This window comes from Carcharodon carcharias, chromosome 3 (genome assembly GCF_017639515.1).
Source record: "Carcharodon carcharias isolate sCarCar2 chromosome 3, sCarCar2.pri, whole genome shotgun sequence".
NCBI lineage: Eukaryota > Metazoa > Chordata > Chondrichthyes > Lamniformes > Lamnidae > Carcharodon > Carcharodon carcharias.
The window spans coordinates 148,752,768-148,767,961 of NC_054469.1; the positions used below are offsets into that span (position 1 = coordinate 148,752,768).

The 15,194-nt window shown below is 39.6% G+C and overlaps 1 protein-coding gene across 2 annotated transcripts in view; it reads left to right on the forward strand.

Annotated features, from left to right (window-relative positions):
* Positions 1-15,194, forward strand: part of tax1bp1b (Tax1 (human T-cell leukemia virus type I) binding protein 1b) — a 154,296-nt gene that overhangs the window by 37,309 nt on the left and 101,793 nt on the right. For both annotated transcript variants that reach the window (XM_041183743.1, XM_041183745.1), the window contains exons 3-4: positions 10,461-10,563; positions 11,235-11,422. In XM_041183743.1, the coding sequence (XP_041039677.1) occupies positions 10,461-10,563; positions 11,235-11,422 (291 nt within the window). The remainder of the gene's footprint in view (positions 1-10,460; positions 10,564-11,234; positions 11,423-15,194) is intronic.

Consider the following 15,194-nt stretch of genomic DNA (forward strand, 5'->3'; position numbering starts at 1 on the left):
TTAAGCTTTTTTTAAGCTAACCTTGAGCTCTGTTAAAATATGTTTGTTTAAAAAGCATCCCAGCAATGGTGAACTAAAAGCAGTCTACATTGTGTCTTGTATTTAACATGTCCGTCATGTCATATCTCTTAAAAGGGTTACACCTAAAATTATGACTTCAGAGTCATTGTATCATATGGTGCTATATTTCATAGCCCTACTTATCCATAAGGCAAGCAATTAATGACTGGCTGAAATAAGCACTTCACTTTCAAATTATCAGTCAAGAATCTGATTGGATAAGTATTAGGGCAGCAGACTATAGTTTCTGTTTATTTTAAAGCTAAGATTCATCAATGGGAACTTACCGTAAAACCAACCAAATTGCTGAATTGTCTTCATGTGGTTGTCATTCCAGCATTTTCCTTCATTGGAGTAAATGCACACAATTAGAAATAACACTTATAGGTTAAACATTCAAAAAAACTATGTAGTTCTTAATCATTAAGTAACCAATGTCACTGCTCAGCTTAATGTTATAGAAGTTTGCTAGAAGCTTTCCCCCATGTTGGCCTGTGCTTCCATATGGAGCCCAGGGTTTGAATTGGGAATTGCAACCCAGCTTTGAGTGCTGAGGATAAATGCAGTGTTTGGGACAGAAATGCTTGAAGGAGCTTTCACCTCCTTCTTTAGAATTAACAAGTTTTAGCTGTAGGTGCGTGGGTTGCAAAAATGAAAGACTGTAAACAGTGTGGGGCAGAAGTGGTGGGGGAACAAAGCATGTTTTCATTTTTCAATGTTTTATACAGTTTATGGTGTCATATGAAAATTTGATGGTTACAATAGGTTTGTTTTTGAGGCGTACTGATATTTGACCCGAGTTGAGCCACATGTGCCCAGTGTTAGTGCTTCCTAGACAATGGCAAATCGACACTAGTCCAGCAGAGGATGGGGCTAGCACCTAGGTACAGCAATGGGCCGTAACTTCTGAACTCCCCAGCTTTGGATTTGGAGGATACCCTAAAGATGTGCTTGGAAACCCCTCTAGGAACTTCAAAGGTCAGGGTTTGCACAACATCGCCCAGAAGTGCAGATTTCCACCACCCCCCCCCCACCCAGCCTGTCAGTTGCAATTGGACCTTTAAATCCATTGCAGGCAGTTAGTGCTGTACAAAACAGGGGGTGTGCCTTTCTTCAATCCCACTCCACTGGACTGCAGCGCTGAGTTTTGGAGACGGCTGCGCTAACTGGGTCCTGCCTGGCCTGAGTCGGAAGGTCGGGCAAGGTAGGCACAGAAGAAATTTTGCATAAGTAATCCGACACTGATTGCTACTCCAATGAAGTTATGGCCCAATATTTGAATGTTGGTTTCAGCATGTATTAAAAATATTTGTGGGCAATGAGGAGAGAAAACTCCTTTAGGACCCTATAAATAACAGAAAGACAACAATGTTTTGTGCATAGAATAAATAAAGAAAAGTTCTTACTAAGTAGTTCTTAAATATTATTATAAATATTATCTCTAAATATCGTTTTCAGTAGCTGTAAAGTGGGCAATATTTTTACTTTGTGTCATGCCAGTTATTATTGCATTCCTTCCATCAATTTGCTGTACCATAGCAATGGGGAAACTTCTGCTAGATTTTACATGGAATATACAGCACAGAAACAGGCCATTGGCCCACGCATTAAATGATGGTGTTTATGCTCCCCTGGTGCTTCCTCATCTAACGCTGTCAGTAAAACTCTCCATTCCCTTCTTCCTCATCTGGCCTCCCCTTAACTCAGCACCTCCCAAACTATTTTCCAATGTTGACCCTAATTTAACACTTGAAAATGATTGTGACTGCAGGTGCCAGCAAAAACCAAACAACAATAAAACAGCATTGTAAAATTCAGTATATGATTATTAAATTTCATGCATTTATAAATTAAAGTATAAATGCTTATAAATATGAAAACCTGCATTTTTAAAGTACTTTGTAAAAATGTTATTTTATGTACTCATCAGTCCTTTACTTATCTGAGCTGCTCCAGCTCATAGCCCTTGGCCAAGAAGCAGTATCTAGAGACGTGCAGGGTAAGGGCAGGTCTGGACACCACCTGGGCCTTGGTGCTAGTGGGGAAGTTTGCTCATGACCCAAATGCTATCTCTGCAATCCCCTTTGGAGTCACGAACCACAGTTTGGGAATAACTGCTTCAAATCCACCAATACAATTTGCCTCAGCCACTCGTTGTGGTAGCAAGTTCCACATGCTCATCATTCTCTTGATAAATAAGTTCCTTCTCAATTCCCTATTTGATTTCCTGGTAACTATCTTTTTTTGATATCTAGCTTTTGCTCTTCCCTACAAGTGGAAACATGTGTCCACCGTATCAAAATGTCTGTGATTTGTTCTGCTGCAGGATCACAGTAAACATAACCATGCTGCAGGATCACAGTAAACATAAACCATAAACCATCATGGCGACCCATGAGCAATGCCGCAGAAGACCACTAATATCTGTTAAACATTTGGCATACTGTTTAATTATCTTCATAGTTTTTAAAATCAGATGCATTTGTTTTATTTGTCCTTTGATAGCAAGGATTCATGTTTTGAAAATTAGGACCTTTTGATTTGCACACACAAAACATTGGTTGTGAATTTTATTATAAAAATATGAACGTCCACATTTTTCGAGTTCTGGATAGGCTGTAGACAACATCCAGTGATAGAGAAAGAAGTGCCGATATCTTGGCCTGTAACTCAGACTCCAGGCCGTCGTAACTGGGGATTGCCAAAAGATGCATTGGGGAACGTGCCCCCCAACAGCCAATGCATTATTTTAAAAGGAAATCTTAAAGATATATATAAGGCTGAGACATAAAAGAAACCACAAAATTTAATCTTTTGCACATTTAAATGTATTAAGTACATTTTCCATACAGAATTAGAAGGGTGTATACCATAGAGACATACATGTGCAAGAATTATTCTATCTAACGAAAAGTCTTGATTTCTGAAGTCACTCGAAACTTTACTCCTTTATAGATGCTGCAGGAGTTCCTCAGGGTAGTGTCCTCGGCCCAATCATCTCCAGTTCCTTCATCAATGACCTTCCTTCCATCATAAGGTCAGAAGTGGGGATGTTCGCTGATGATTGCTCAGTGTTCAGCAACGTTTGTGACCCCTCAGATAATGAACTAGTGCATGTCCAAATGTAGCAAGACCTGGACAATATCCAGTCTTGGGCTGACAAGTAACAATCATACCACACAAGTGCAAGGTAATGACCATTTCCAACGAGAGGGAATCTAACCATTGCCCCTTGACTTTCAATGGCATCACCATCACTGAATTTCGCCACCCCCCCCCCCCCCCGCCCCCTCAACATCCTGGGGGTTACCATTGACCAGAAACTGAATGGACTACCCACATAAACACTGGCTACAAGAGCAGGTCTAAGGCTAGGAATCCTACAGTGAGTCACTCACCTCTTGACTCCCCAAAGCCTGTCCGCCATTACAAGGCACATGTCAGAAGTGTGATGGAATATTCTGCAATTGCCTGGATGAGTGCAGCTCCAGCAACCCTCAAAAAGCTTGACACCATCCAGGACAAAGCAGCCTGCTTGATTGGCACCCCATTCACAGACATTCACTCCCTCTACACTGTTGAATAGTGACAGCAATATGTACCATCCACAAAATGCACTGCAGAAACTCACCAAGGCTCCTTAGGCAACACCTTCCAAACCCTCAACCGCTACCATCTAGAAGGGCAAGAGCAGCAGATACATGGGAATACAGCACCTGGAACTTCCCCTCCAAGCCACTCTCCATCCTGACTTGGAAATATATTGCCATTTCTTCACTGTCGCTAGGTCAAAATCCTGGAACTCCCTTCCTAACACCACTGCTGGTGTCCCTACACCCCAGGGACGGCAGCAGTTCAAGAAGGCAGCTCACCACCTTGTCAAGGACAGTTAGGGATGGGCAATAAATTCTGGCCTAGCCAACGCCACCCACATCCCGTAAATACATCTTTACAAATGCTGACCAACATGTGTAATTACAGCATGTCCTGTTTCTATTTCAGTCAGTGGTCAGTTTTTTGTATCCATTCCACATTTGATAAATTGTCAGTGAAGTCAATTGAAAAAGTACAAATGAAAGAAATTTGAAATAACATATTCAATTCCTTCATTTCTATTTTTCTATGTAATCTTTTTATCAAGGGTGTTAGTGGAGCATTGGCTTGTGACTTGGTGCAGCAGTAAAAATTCCATCTGTGATTATCGGTTCAGTTCCCTAGGAGAGTTTTAACAAGCAGTCAATTTTGACAAGCTTGTCACAGTCCTGATAAGGTCCACCGATGTTAACATCTGTCCTTTCACCAAAGATCTCTTTTTGTAATTCTCAGAGATGCTGGGTTAACAAGTTGTCATTGCCTCTTACCCCTCAAGCCAAGTATGCATGTACATTGTTAATGTGCTGAACTGGATGCAGCTGAGAGTTTCGGTGCAATTCAAATAGATTTTAAATGACCCTATTTTTTTTTTTTAAAGTGGCCATCCCCTGGTAGCTGTCACTTTATAACCCACTCTATCACCTGCATAGAGAAATTACTGTATTTATGAGATCAGAACTGTTAATTAACTCAATTTTCGTTATTGATTTTTTTCCTTAGACTCAAATGGGCAAAGGTTCAAGTTAGTTGTTATAATCACAAGTGGATGTTTTTAAAGTGTCATTTAATGTTACTATGATAGACTGATAATTAATAAAAATATATAGGTTAATAACATGAGTTTGTGCTAACAAATGCATGCTTAAAACAAATGTACTGTTTAACTCCTTAGATACTGCAACAATAAATTAAATTCTAACAACAAAAAGAATTGCAAAAGAATTACCTTTATTTTTATACTTTTACTAAGTCTTCTTAGAATGTAGCAAAGCTGTTGCAACAAGGGAGCAATTAACTAAAAGGTTCCTTAAATGCAATTCATTTAATAGGCATAGCAATAATTGTTGGTTTGAGGTTCATTTAGTTTGGAATTAACACTTGTTCAGTTGAAGACCAGGCTTCTCTTATGGATTATGAGTGTTTATGATTGTAGGAGTTGATACATGGAAGATCAAAATAATTAATGGAGACTCTAACTAGTAAATGTTTAGTTAAACCTATGAAAGCTTTAACACCATTCTTTGATTTTGGCAAAATAGAAACTTTAAAATAATTCAGTGTGTACTATTGAAGTGATGGAAATGTTTCCTAGGTGGAAGGAGTAACAACCATGAGTGGATTAGCTTCATACAGAAGTAGTACTTGGTCTTGCTGTTTATGAAATTATTTGAGTAAGAATCCTCTTTTGTTAGTGCCAAGCCGCAGTGAAGGGTAAGGAAGAGCAAAACTGGAGCCTCCAACCTATGTGTATGTAGAGTAACAAACCAAAAGATTGGAGAAGAATAGGAAAAATGCATCTTTGCATCCTCTCTCTGAAATATGACAACTGCTTTATGTGTTCATTGTAAAAATTATTCTCTTCCTCTTCAGTAATTTCTCCTTCCATTCTTTGTACAGTGTTACAAAATCATTCTATATAGTTGAGAGTGGCCAGATGATCTGCTCTCTAATCTGTCAGTGTCATTCTTAGGAAAAAAATTATAAAAGCAGGGCTATCTTGATTTCCTCATTTTTATTTCATTTCTTTCTGCTTTTGATTGAGAAGCCATATAATGCCCACTTGTTGTTTGCCCTGACCTGAAATAAGGAACTGCATTGAAGCAATCCTGTATGCTAAATAATGTCCAATAAGCCAAATAAACACTGTTGAAGTGTACATAGTTCTAACATTCAATCGATAGATGGTGATATCATAAAAATCTTTTTATTCAATCTTAAAAGTTAAACAGCAATAAAATAGTTAATCCTTTGGACCAGAAAGGTGTTACTTGCTTTTGTTTAGTCCAGAATGCTAAAGTAGCCTTGACACTTTTTTTTCCCTACTTTACAAGTATGTTTTGAAATTTCAACTTGCTTAGTTTTATTTTCTTGAATTATTTAGTGGCCTTTTGGGATTGAGATTTTGTGTTCTTTTTGAAGTTTTCTTGACTAATTGGAATGTTCATTGAGAAATAACTGTGCATAGTTCCTGGTGTACTGTGTATCAGTGATGTTCAACAGAAATTGCTGATTAGCCACATGCAATAATCTTAATAGAATGCATGCATTCTCATAATACAGGTAGTTTACCTATATGGATACATTCACTAAGCAAACATCTGCTATCATTCAGTAGCCAAAAAGCAAAGCACCCACAGTGATCAAAGAACTTGCACACATTGCTTTCTGTTCTCCAATGTAATTAGCAAATGCACAGAAAGGTTAAAGATACATATGCATTGTGAATATGCATATTGCGGCCACAAGTCTGATGGCAGTATTTATTACTCTATAATGAGCTGTATCTGGGTTTCCAATTCGCCACATGTGGGTTGCACCTAAGTTATTAGCTGATGTTGTAGATCATAGGTGAAAAGATCCCCTGATATGTTTGTGGGACGGGAGCACGTTTGAAATAGAACATTGATTGAACAATTAATTTCAGCCGGTAGAGAGGGAAAACAATTTGTCATTCCTATTTAACCCCTTTACTCTTCATCCATTCCCATCAAAATTTTATGGCTTAAATCCCAAATGTGATTTTTGTTTTATATTGATGTTAAAAGTAGATGGAAATTTAACATGGTCAGGTGTAAACTGCTTCTTATCAGAACAAAAAATATGTAGTATAAGTACTCTATTAACAATGTTGAAATAGCTAACACTGAAAGAGGTTTTGAGAGTCTTTGCATCTGTTGCAAATAAAATTTACTACCACTGCAGAGCAGCAATTGATAATGCAATTTGAATGCTACACTGAACAGCCAGGATGTTAACAACAATGAGGATGAAATCCTGTTCAAAATATATAGTCTGGCCAAATTTGTATACTATACCTGTTTCTGCTCACTGAGACATGAGGCAAGTATTCAAGAATTACAGGTTGTGCAGAGCAATGAGGCTGCTTCCTAGTGTCAAGCAGCGTTCTGAAAATAGACAGCAGAAACTCGAACTTTTCATCCACCAAGGGAGGCAACTGAGAAGTAGAGACATATTGGTAGTAAATGACAAGCAGAGAGTAAATCTAAAGAATTAAACACCTTAGCCAAGAATGGGGCTAGAAAAATAGTTTCTAACCAATTAAAGAAACAATTTAAGGTTGAGATCAGCATGCCAAGAATGATGCATTACATGGAATATCCAGCACAGAAATAGGGCATTGTGGTCAGCCAGTCCGGGCCAACATTTATGCTCCACTTGAACCTCTTTGCATCCTCTTGTTTGCATCCCTGCTCACTATATTAGCATAACCCTTTTATTCTCTTCTCCCTCATTTGTTTATCTAGTTTCCCCTAAAATGCATCTATACTGTTCACCTCAACTACTCCCTGTACTGGCAATAAACCCAGGAATTGTTCCACTGGTAGACTGGTGGAGGCAAAATCCCTGGAAGCATTTAAGAAACAATTTGATGATGTGGTGGGACTGTATGGACTGTATAAATGCACGATGTTGATGTATTATTGAATGAATTAGTTAAAATGTGCTCAGTGCCCCTCTTCGTGGATTTATCTTCAATTGATGCGTGATTCTTGGTAAATACGTAGAAACATAGAAAATAGGAATAGAGATGCTTCAGGGTGATTTGGACAAGCTGAGTGAGTAAGCCATTCGGCCTTTCAAGCCTGCTCCGCCATTCCTTATGATCATGGCTGATCATACAACTCAATAGCCGGCTCCTGCTTTCTCCCCATATCCTTTGATCCCTTTTGCCCCAAGAGTTATAACTAACTCCTTCTTGAAAACATACAATGTTTTGGTCTCAACTACTTTCTGTGGTAGCAAATTCCACAGGCTCACCACTCTCTGTGTGAAGAAATTTCTCCTCATCTCAGTCCTAAATGTTCTACCCCGTATCCTCAGACTGTGACCCCTGGTTCTGGACTCCCCCACCGTCGGGAACATCCATCCTGGTTCTACCCTGTCTAGAATTTTATAGGTTTCTGTGAGATCCCCCCTCATTCTTCTGAACTCCAGTGAATATAATCCTAACCAACTCAATCTCTCCTCATATGTCAGTCCTGCCATCCCAGGAATCAGTCTGGTAAACCTTCGCTGCACTCCCTCTATAGTAAGAACATCCTTCCTCAGATAAGGAGACCAAAACTGCACACAGTATTCCAAGTGTGGTCTCACCAAGGCCCTGTATAATTGCAGCAAGACATCCCTGTTCCTGTACTCAAATCCTCTCGTTATGAAGGCCAACATACCATTTGCCTTCTTTACCGCCTTCTGCACCTGCATGCTTACCTCCAACGACTCGTGTACAGGGACACCTAGGTCTCGTTGCACATTCCCCTCTCTCAATTTATAGCTATTCAGATAATCTGCCTTCCTGTTTTTGCTACCAAAGTGGATAACCTCACATTTATCCACATTATATTGCATCTGCCGTGCATTTGCTCACTCAGCTTGTCCAAATCACCCTGAAGCATCTCTGTATCCTCCTCACAGCTCACTCTCCCAACCAGCTTTGTGTCATCTGCAAATTTGGAGATATTACATTTAGATCCCTCATCTAAATCATTAATGTATATTGTGAATAGCTGGGGTCCCAGCATCGAACCCTGCGGTACCCCACTAGTCAATGCCTGCCATTTGGAAAAAGACCCGTTTATTCCTACTCTTTGTTTCCTGTCTGCCAACCAGTTTTCTATCCATCTCAAGAAACTACCCCCATTCCCAGGTGCTTTAATTTTACATGCTAATCTCTTATGTGGGACTTTGTCGAAAGCCTTCTGAAAGTCCAAATAAACCACATCCAATGGTTCCCCCTCATCGACTCTAATAGTTACATTCCAAAAAACATCAAGCATAATTTCCCTTTCGTAAATCCATGCTGACTCTGTCCGATTCTGCCACTGTTTTCCAAATGCTCAGCTATTAAATCTTTTATAATGGACTCTAGAATTTTCCCCACTACCGACGTCAGGTTGACTGGTCTATAATTCCCTGTTTTCTCTCTACCTCCCTTTTTAAATAGTGGGGTTACATTAGCTACCCTCCAATCTGTAGGAGCTGTTCCAGAGTCCAAAGAATCTCGGAAGATTTGACCACCAATGCATCCAATATTTCTAGGCCACTTCCTTAAGTACACTGGGATGTAGATTATCAGGCCCTGGGGATTTATCAGCCTTCAACCCCATCAATTTCTCCAACACCATTTTCCTACTAATACTGATTTCTTTCAGTTCCTCCCTCTCACCGAACCCTGTGTTCCACAACATTTCTGGTATGTTATTTGTGACCTTTGTGAAGACAGAACCAAAGCATGTATTTTGTTGGTCAGCCATTTCTTTGTTCCCCTTAATAAATTCCCCCGTTTCAGACTGTAAGGGACCTACATTTGTCTTCACCAATCTTTTTCTCTTCACATACGTATAGAAACTTTTACAGTCAGTTTTTATGTTCTCCGCAAGCTTACTCTCGTACTCTATTTTCCCCTTCTGAATCAATCCCTTGGTCCTCCTTTGCTGAATTCTAAAGTGCATCCAATCCTCAGCTCTGTTTTTTTTTCTGGCCAATTTGTATGCCACTTCCTTGGATCTAATACTATCTCTAATTTCCCTTGTAAGCCATGGTTTGGCCACCTTTCCTATTTTACTTTTGCGCCAGACAAGAATAAATAAATGTTGCAGTTCACCCGTGCACTTTTTGAACGTTTGCCATTGCCTATCCACCGTCATCCCTTTAAGTAACGTTTCCCAATCCATCATAGCCATAGGCTGAGTAGCCCTGAATAATGTATATATTAAATATTATGGTCACATTGTCTTTACACATTACAAATGATGCAAAGTGCAGAGCATACTTTTAAATTGATTTCTTCCACTTAATACAGAAAGGGATGTCTCGTGGGTAGATTATATTTGCTTTTGCCATGCAGTACGTTGTGTGTAGTTGGCCTTCAAGTTGTGTAACCACAGTTCTTATTCAATATAGGTTATCTACGATAGTGCAACTTCTGGTACCATTGCACACATAGGTGTTTTTTTGGAATAACCAGCGTTTAGTTGCACTGATTTTGCATTAATGCATGTATATCTAGATAATGTCCTCATACAGGAATCTCAAAAAGTTAGCATCCAGGTACAGCAAATGATTAGGAAGGCAAATGGAATGTTGGCATTTATTGCAGGGGGAATAGAATATATAAGTAGAGAAGTTTTACTGCAGCTGTACAAAAAGTATATTTGTTTATAAACAGAATTTTGGAAGTGTATCAGATATTCTTCGAAATTAGCACTTGTTGGAAAAACATACCTGAAGTTACAGTATATAGAACATGAATATTGAGAATGGTTCATTTCATTTTCTTGTGTGAATAGGTTGGTTGGAGCACTGCTCGTGATTACTATACATTTTTGTGGTCTCAAGTGCCAGAAAATTATGCAGAAGGAATTTCTTTTAATCGTGTTATCGTTTTCCAAGGTAAGCAAACTCAAACACATGTTTGATAGATTTCAGAGCTGTGTCTTTTTTTTAAAAGTTACTTGTCTAGCATGAAGTTAAAATACTGCGGAAAGCTGAAATATAAACAGCAAATGTTGGAAATACTGAGCAAGCCAGGCAGCACCTGTGGAGATGAACTTTGATCATGTATTTCACCAGTGTATTCTTTGGATGTTTTGGTGCATTTGACTGATGGTTTAGTTTAAAAACAATAGTATTAGATCCAAGGAAGTGGCATACAAATTGGCCAGAAAAAAAAACAGAGCTGAGGATACGTTGGCAACAGCATTAATGATTTGTCTAATTGTTTTGTGAATGTATGTTTTTCAATGATTTTTCAAGGCCAAATTCCAATCTGATTGGCCGGCAGCTTTCCAAGGCAGAATGGAGAATGAGAATGGAAGTCCCACCTTATGCCAGTCAACACTCGTTAGAGCTAAAAATGGCATCAGGGCTGCTGGGGTTGGACATGATATGTTCCCTGCCAACTCCTTGGATGGCAGGGGCCAAGCCCCTGACATCCTGAAAATTCAGGCCCATGATTTGAAACTGAGAAATTAACTACTAAGATTAACACTTTATAAAATTAAGTGAATTGGGGTCTTTAAAGTTAAGAAATATTTGCTGAAAAAAATTCTATCTTGTAACAGGCTATTACCTTCCAAATGACGATGGAGAATTTTATCAGTTTTGCTACGTAACACACAAGGGAGAAATCAGAGGAGCAAGCACACCTTTTCAGTTCCGTGTGCCGTCTCCCACAGATGATCTGCTTACCATGGAAGATGACACCAACTCTGATATGCTGGTGGTGACAACAAAAACTAGCTTTCTTGAGGTAGGATGGTTCCAATTTTATTTTAATATAAAGGTTCAACATACATGCAAAGGCAACCAAGTGTACAGAATGCATTTAGATCTTCTCAAATCTATTAATAGTGCATAGGCTTTGAATGCACCTTTGTCTACACTTTTTGAGAACTATCATTAAAATCTTTTGATTCTTTTAATATTACCATTATCTCCTCCTATCCAAAATGCAGCATGTTGAAAGACTACTTCACCAAATCTGGAACCCTATGCTGCCAATATAATTGAACACTTTGGATTCAGTTGCATCAACTGTATCAACTGACTACATAATGAACCAGTATGCATTTGTAGCATTCCAAATTGCCACTTTATTTAAATGCAACATTTTCTACTTTTGTACTGCAATTATAAAGCATAACTACTGGTCACTCAGGAGCTACTCATTGGTTAAATTGAGCTCCCTCAGTGGCCTATTGTGTAAGGCACTTTCTGGCAATTTCTGTTCGGAAGTAATTGGATTGTTACAGTTGACTCATCATTCCTGGTTTTGGGGGGAGGATGGAACTTGGGATTCCTGCTCTACCCACTATCCGTGCTGGAATATGTATGAATGGGTGAAATAGAACATAAGAAATAGAATCTGGAGTAAGCCAGCAAGATCGTAGCTGATCTTTGCTCCACCTTTCTGTACTATTCCCCTATCCCTTAGTATCAACCTCTGTCTTGAATATATTTAGCAAATGAGCATGCACAACTACCTGGGGCAAATAAGATTCATCAAGAATATCCTTGTGTCTAAGCTCAGAGAAGAAGAATAGATTATTTACCCCAGAAACACAATATTACAGATGCTCGGGTCCTAGAACAAAGAACAAAGAAAAGTACAGCACAGGAACAGGCCCTGCGGCCCTCTAAGCAAGCACCGTTCATATTGCCTGTCAAAGTAAAACATTTTGCACTTTCGGGGTCCATATCCTTCTATTCCCATCTTATTCATGTATTTGTCAAGCTGCGTTTTAAACACCACTATCGTACCTGCTTCCACCACCTCCTCTGGCAGCGAATTCCAGACACTCACTACCCTTTGCGTAAAAGAACTTGCCCCGCACATCTCTAAAGTTTTATCCTCTCATCTTAAATCTATCTCCCCTAGTAATTGACTCTTCCACCCTGGGAAAAAGCTTCTGACTATCTACTCTGTCCATGCCACTCATAATTTTGTAAACTTCTATCAAGTCGCCCCTCAATCTCCGCTGCTGTAGTGAGAACAATCTGAGTTTCTCCAACCTCCCCTCATAGCTAAGAACCTTCAAACCAGGCAGCATCCTGGTAAACCTCCTCTGCACCCTCTCCAACGCCTCCATATCCTTCTGGTAATGTGGCAACCAGAATTGCACACAATATTCCAAGTGTGGCCTAACCAAGGTTCTATACAGCTGCAGCGTGACTTCCCAGCTTTTATACTCAATACCCCTGCCGATGAAGGCAAGCATGCCATATGCCTTCCTGACTACCTTATCCAACTGCGTTGCCACTTTCAGTGACCTGTGAACCTGTACACCCAGATCCCTCTGCCCGCCAATGCACTTAATTCCTACCTGTATTAGACCTTCCAAAATGCATTACCTCGCGTTTGTCCGGATTGAACTCCATCTGCCATTTCTCCGCCTGAGTCTCCAACCGATCTATATCCCATTGTATCCTTTGACAATCCTCTTCACTACCTGCAACTCCTCCAACCTTAGTGTCGTCTGCAAACTTACTAATTCGCCCAGTTACATTATCCTCCAAATCATTTATGTTTACTACAAACAGCAAAGGTCCCAGCACTGATTGCTGCGGAACACCACTAGTCACAGCTCTCCATTCAGAAAAGCACCCTTCCACTGCTACCCTCTATCCTGATGAAAGATCATCCATCTGAAGCATTAACTCTGTTTCTCTCTCCACAAATTCTATCTCAGCTGCTGAATCTATTATAGCATTTTCTGAGATGGTGGCAGAGTGGGGGAATTTTCTTTTTCTCTCAATATTTCAGCCATCACAATAGGGTAATGCCAGCTCTCCTGCTGTTATTGGTGAAAAGTGGGGCATCAATGGCTCAAGTTCACTTCCTTATTTATGCTTGGTGAAATGAGTTCAGCTGAGGCAGCTATAGAGTACTGTTGTGTATAGGGGAGGAAAATCTAACAAAATTTTCTGCTTTAATTGCTGTCAAGTGATCCCTGATAGCTGTTGGGTGAAGACCAAATCAAGCTTGGAAGTTTCTGAGTAAAACCTCAGAGGATTGCCAGTGCTTGCAGAACTATGGCCAATAAGGAAATAACATTATCCGGATGGGCCTATATTTTCTGGAGTTTAAAAGAACGAGAGGTGATCACATTGAACTTGCAAGATTCTCAAAGGGCTTAACAGAGAAGGACCTGAGAGGATGTTTTCCCTGACTTGGGGAATCTAGAACATGGGGCCACAGTCTCAAATAAGGGACTGATCTTTTAGGAGTGAGATAAGGAGAAATTACTTCATTCAAAGGGTTGTGAATCTTTGGAATTCTCTAGAGGGTTATGGATGTTCCATATTTAAGGCTGAGATAGGCAGATTTTTGGTTTCTCAGTGAATCGGGGAATATGAAGAGTGGATGGGGGGAAAGTGGAATTGAAGGCGAAGATCGGCCATGATTGTCTTGAATGGCGGAGCAAGCTCAGTAGACTTTGTGCTCTACTCCTCCTATTTCTTATGTTATGAAAAATGACAAACGTTTGGACAATTTGCATCATTATACCATCTTGATTAAATTATATTTTGTGGCCTTGTTCTGATGTTTAACCACATGCTACCTGCATTTTCAGGAAGTTTTATAAAGCAACATTTTCTTTATCAGAAGCTCGCCACACTTCAGCATTGACCCACTAAAGCTAATCTTAGGTAGCTTAGTACAGTTGACTGTTCTTCGACTTCCAGTCAACCACAGTTGTTGGCTTTAAATTTTGCATTTAATGTCATGCATCTTTCTCAGTGGCATGCCATAATTGATGTCTGGTATTTTCTGACATGTAGTTTTTATAAGTAAAAAGCCTGCTCAACCTCTGCAAAAAGGCCTCAAGCAACTGCCTTATTCACTGTAATGTTTAGTAGGCTACAAGAAAACTTGAATTTTACTTCTCCAAGCATAGAGACCTCATTACAGTTTTGTCAGTATCATGACTAACCCAAAAAGTTTTGTCATGGGTCTGATAAATGAAGCTGTGAGTTAATTAACCTCTAGGGTTACAGCTTGCTTTTCTATTGTGGACAATGACAAAATCTGTATGGGAGCTTTTTCACTTTTACGCGTTTCTGCCCTTCTCTCCCAAAGATATTGACTTTGAGTATTGTTCCTGTGAGTGCTGCCCGCCCCATGACTTGTCATACATGTTACTCCAGTGAACATTCATCTGGCAAAGGAAGAAGCTGGAGCCATTCTGTCTTCAACATAGGTTTATTAACAAAACTCAGTATAACATAAGTGCAGACTGCTTTTCCGTTCCACATAGTTCTCCACACGGGTTCTTGCTCTAACCTTTCCCCAATTAGCATCAGCTACTCTTAATCACAACTAGAGCAAGCACTCAATTGTCACAATATCTGCAACATTAACTAATGACTATTTTTCCCTTAAACTATTGAACAGGGTATACAGTTGCAGAAGACATCACATACAAGTTCAAATCTCTCCTTTTCCAACATCTGCATTGGTTGTATGCAAGAAGACTATCCACAATAGCTTAGTAAGATTTTGGAGCGACATAGCTTTAATA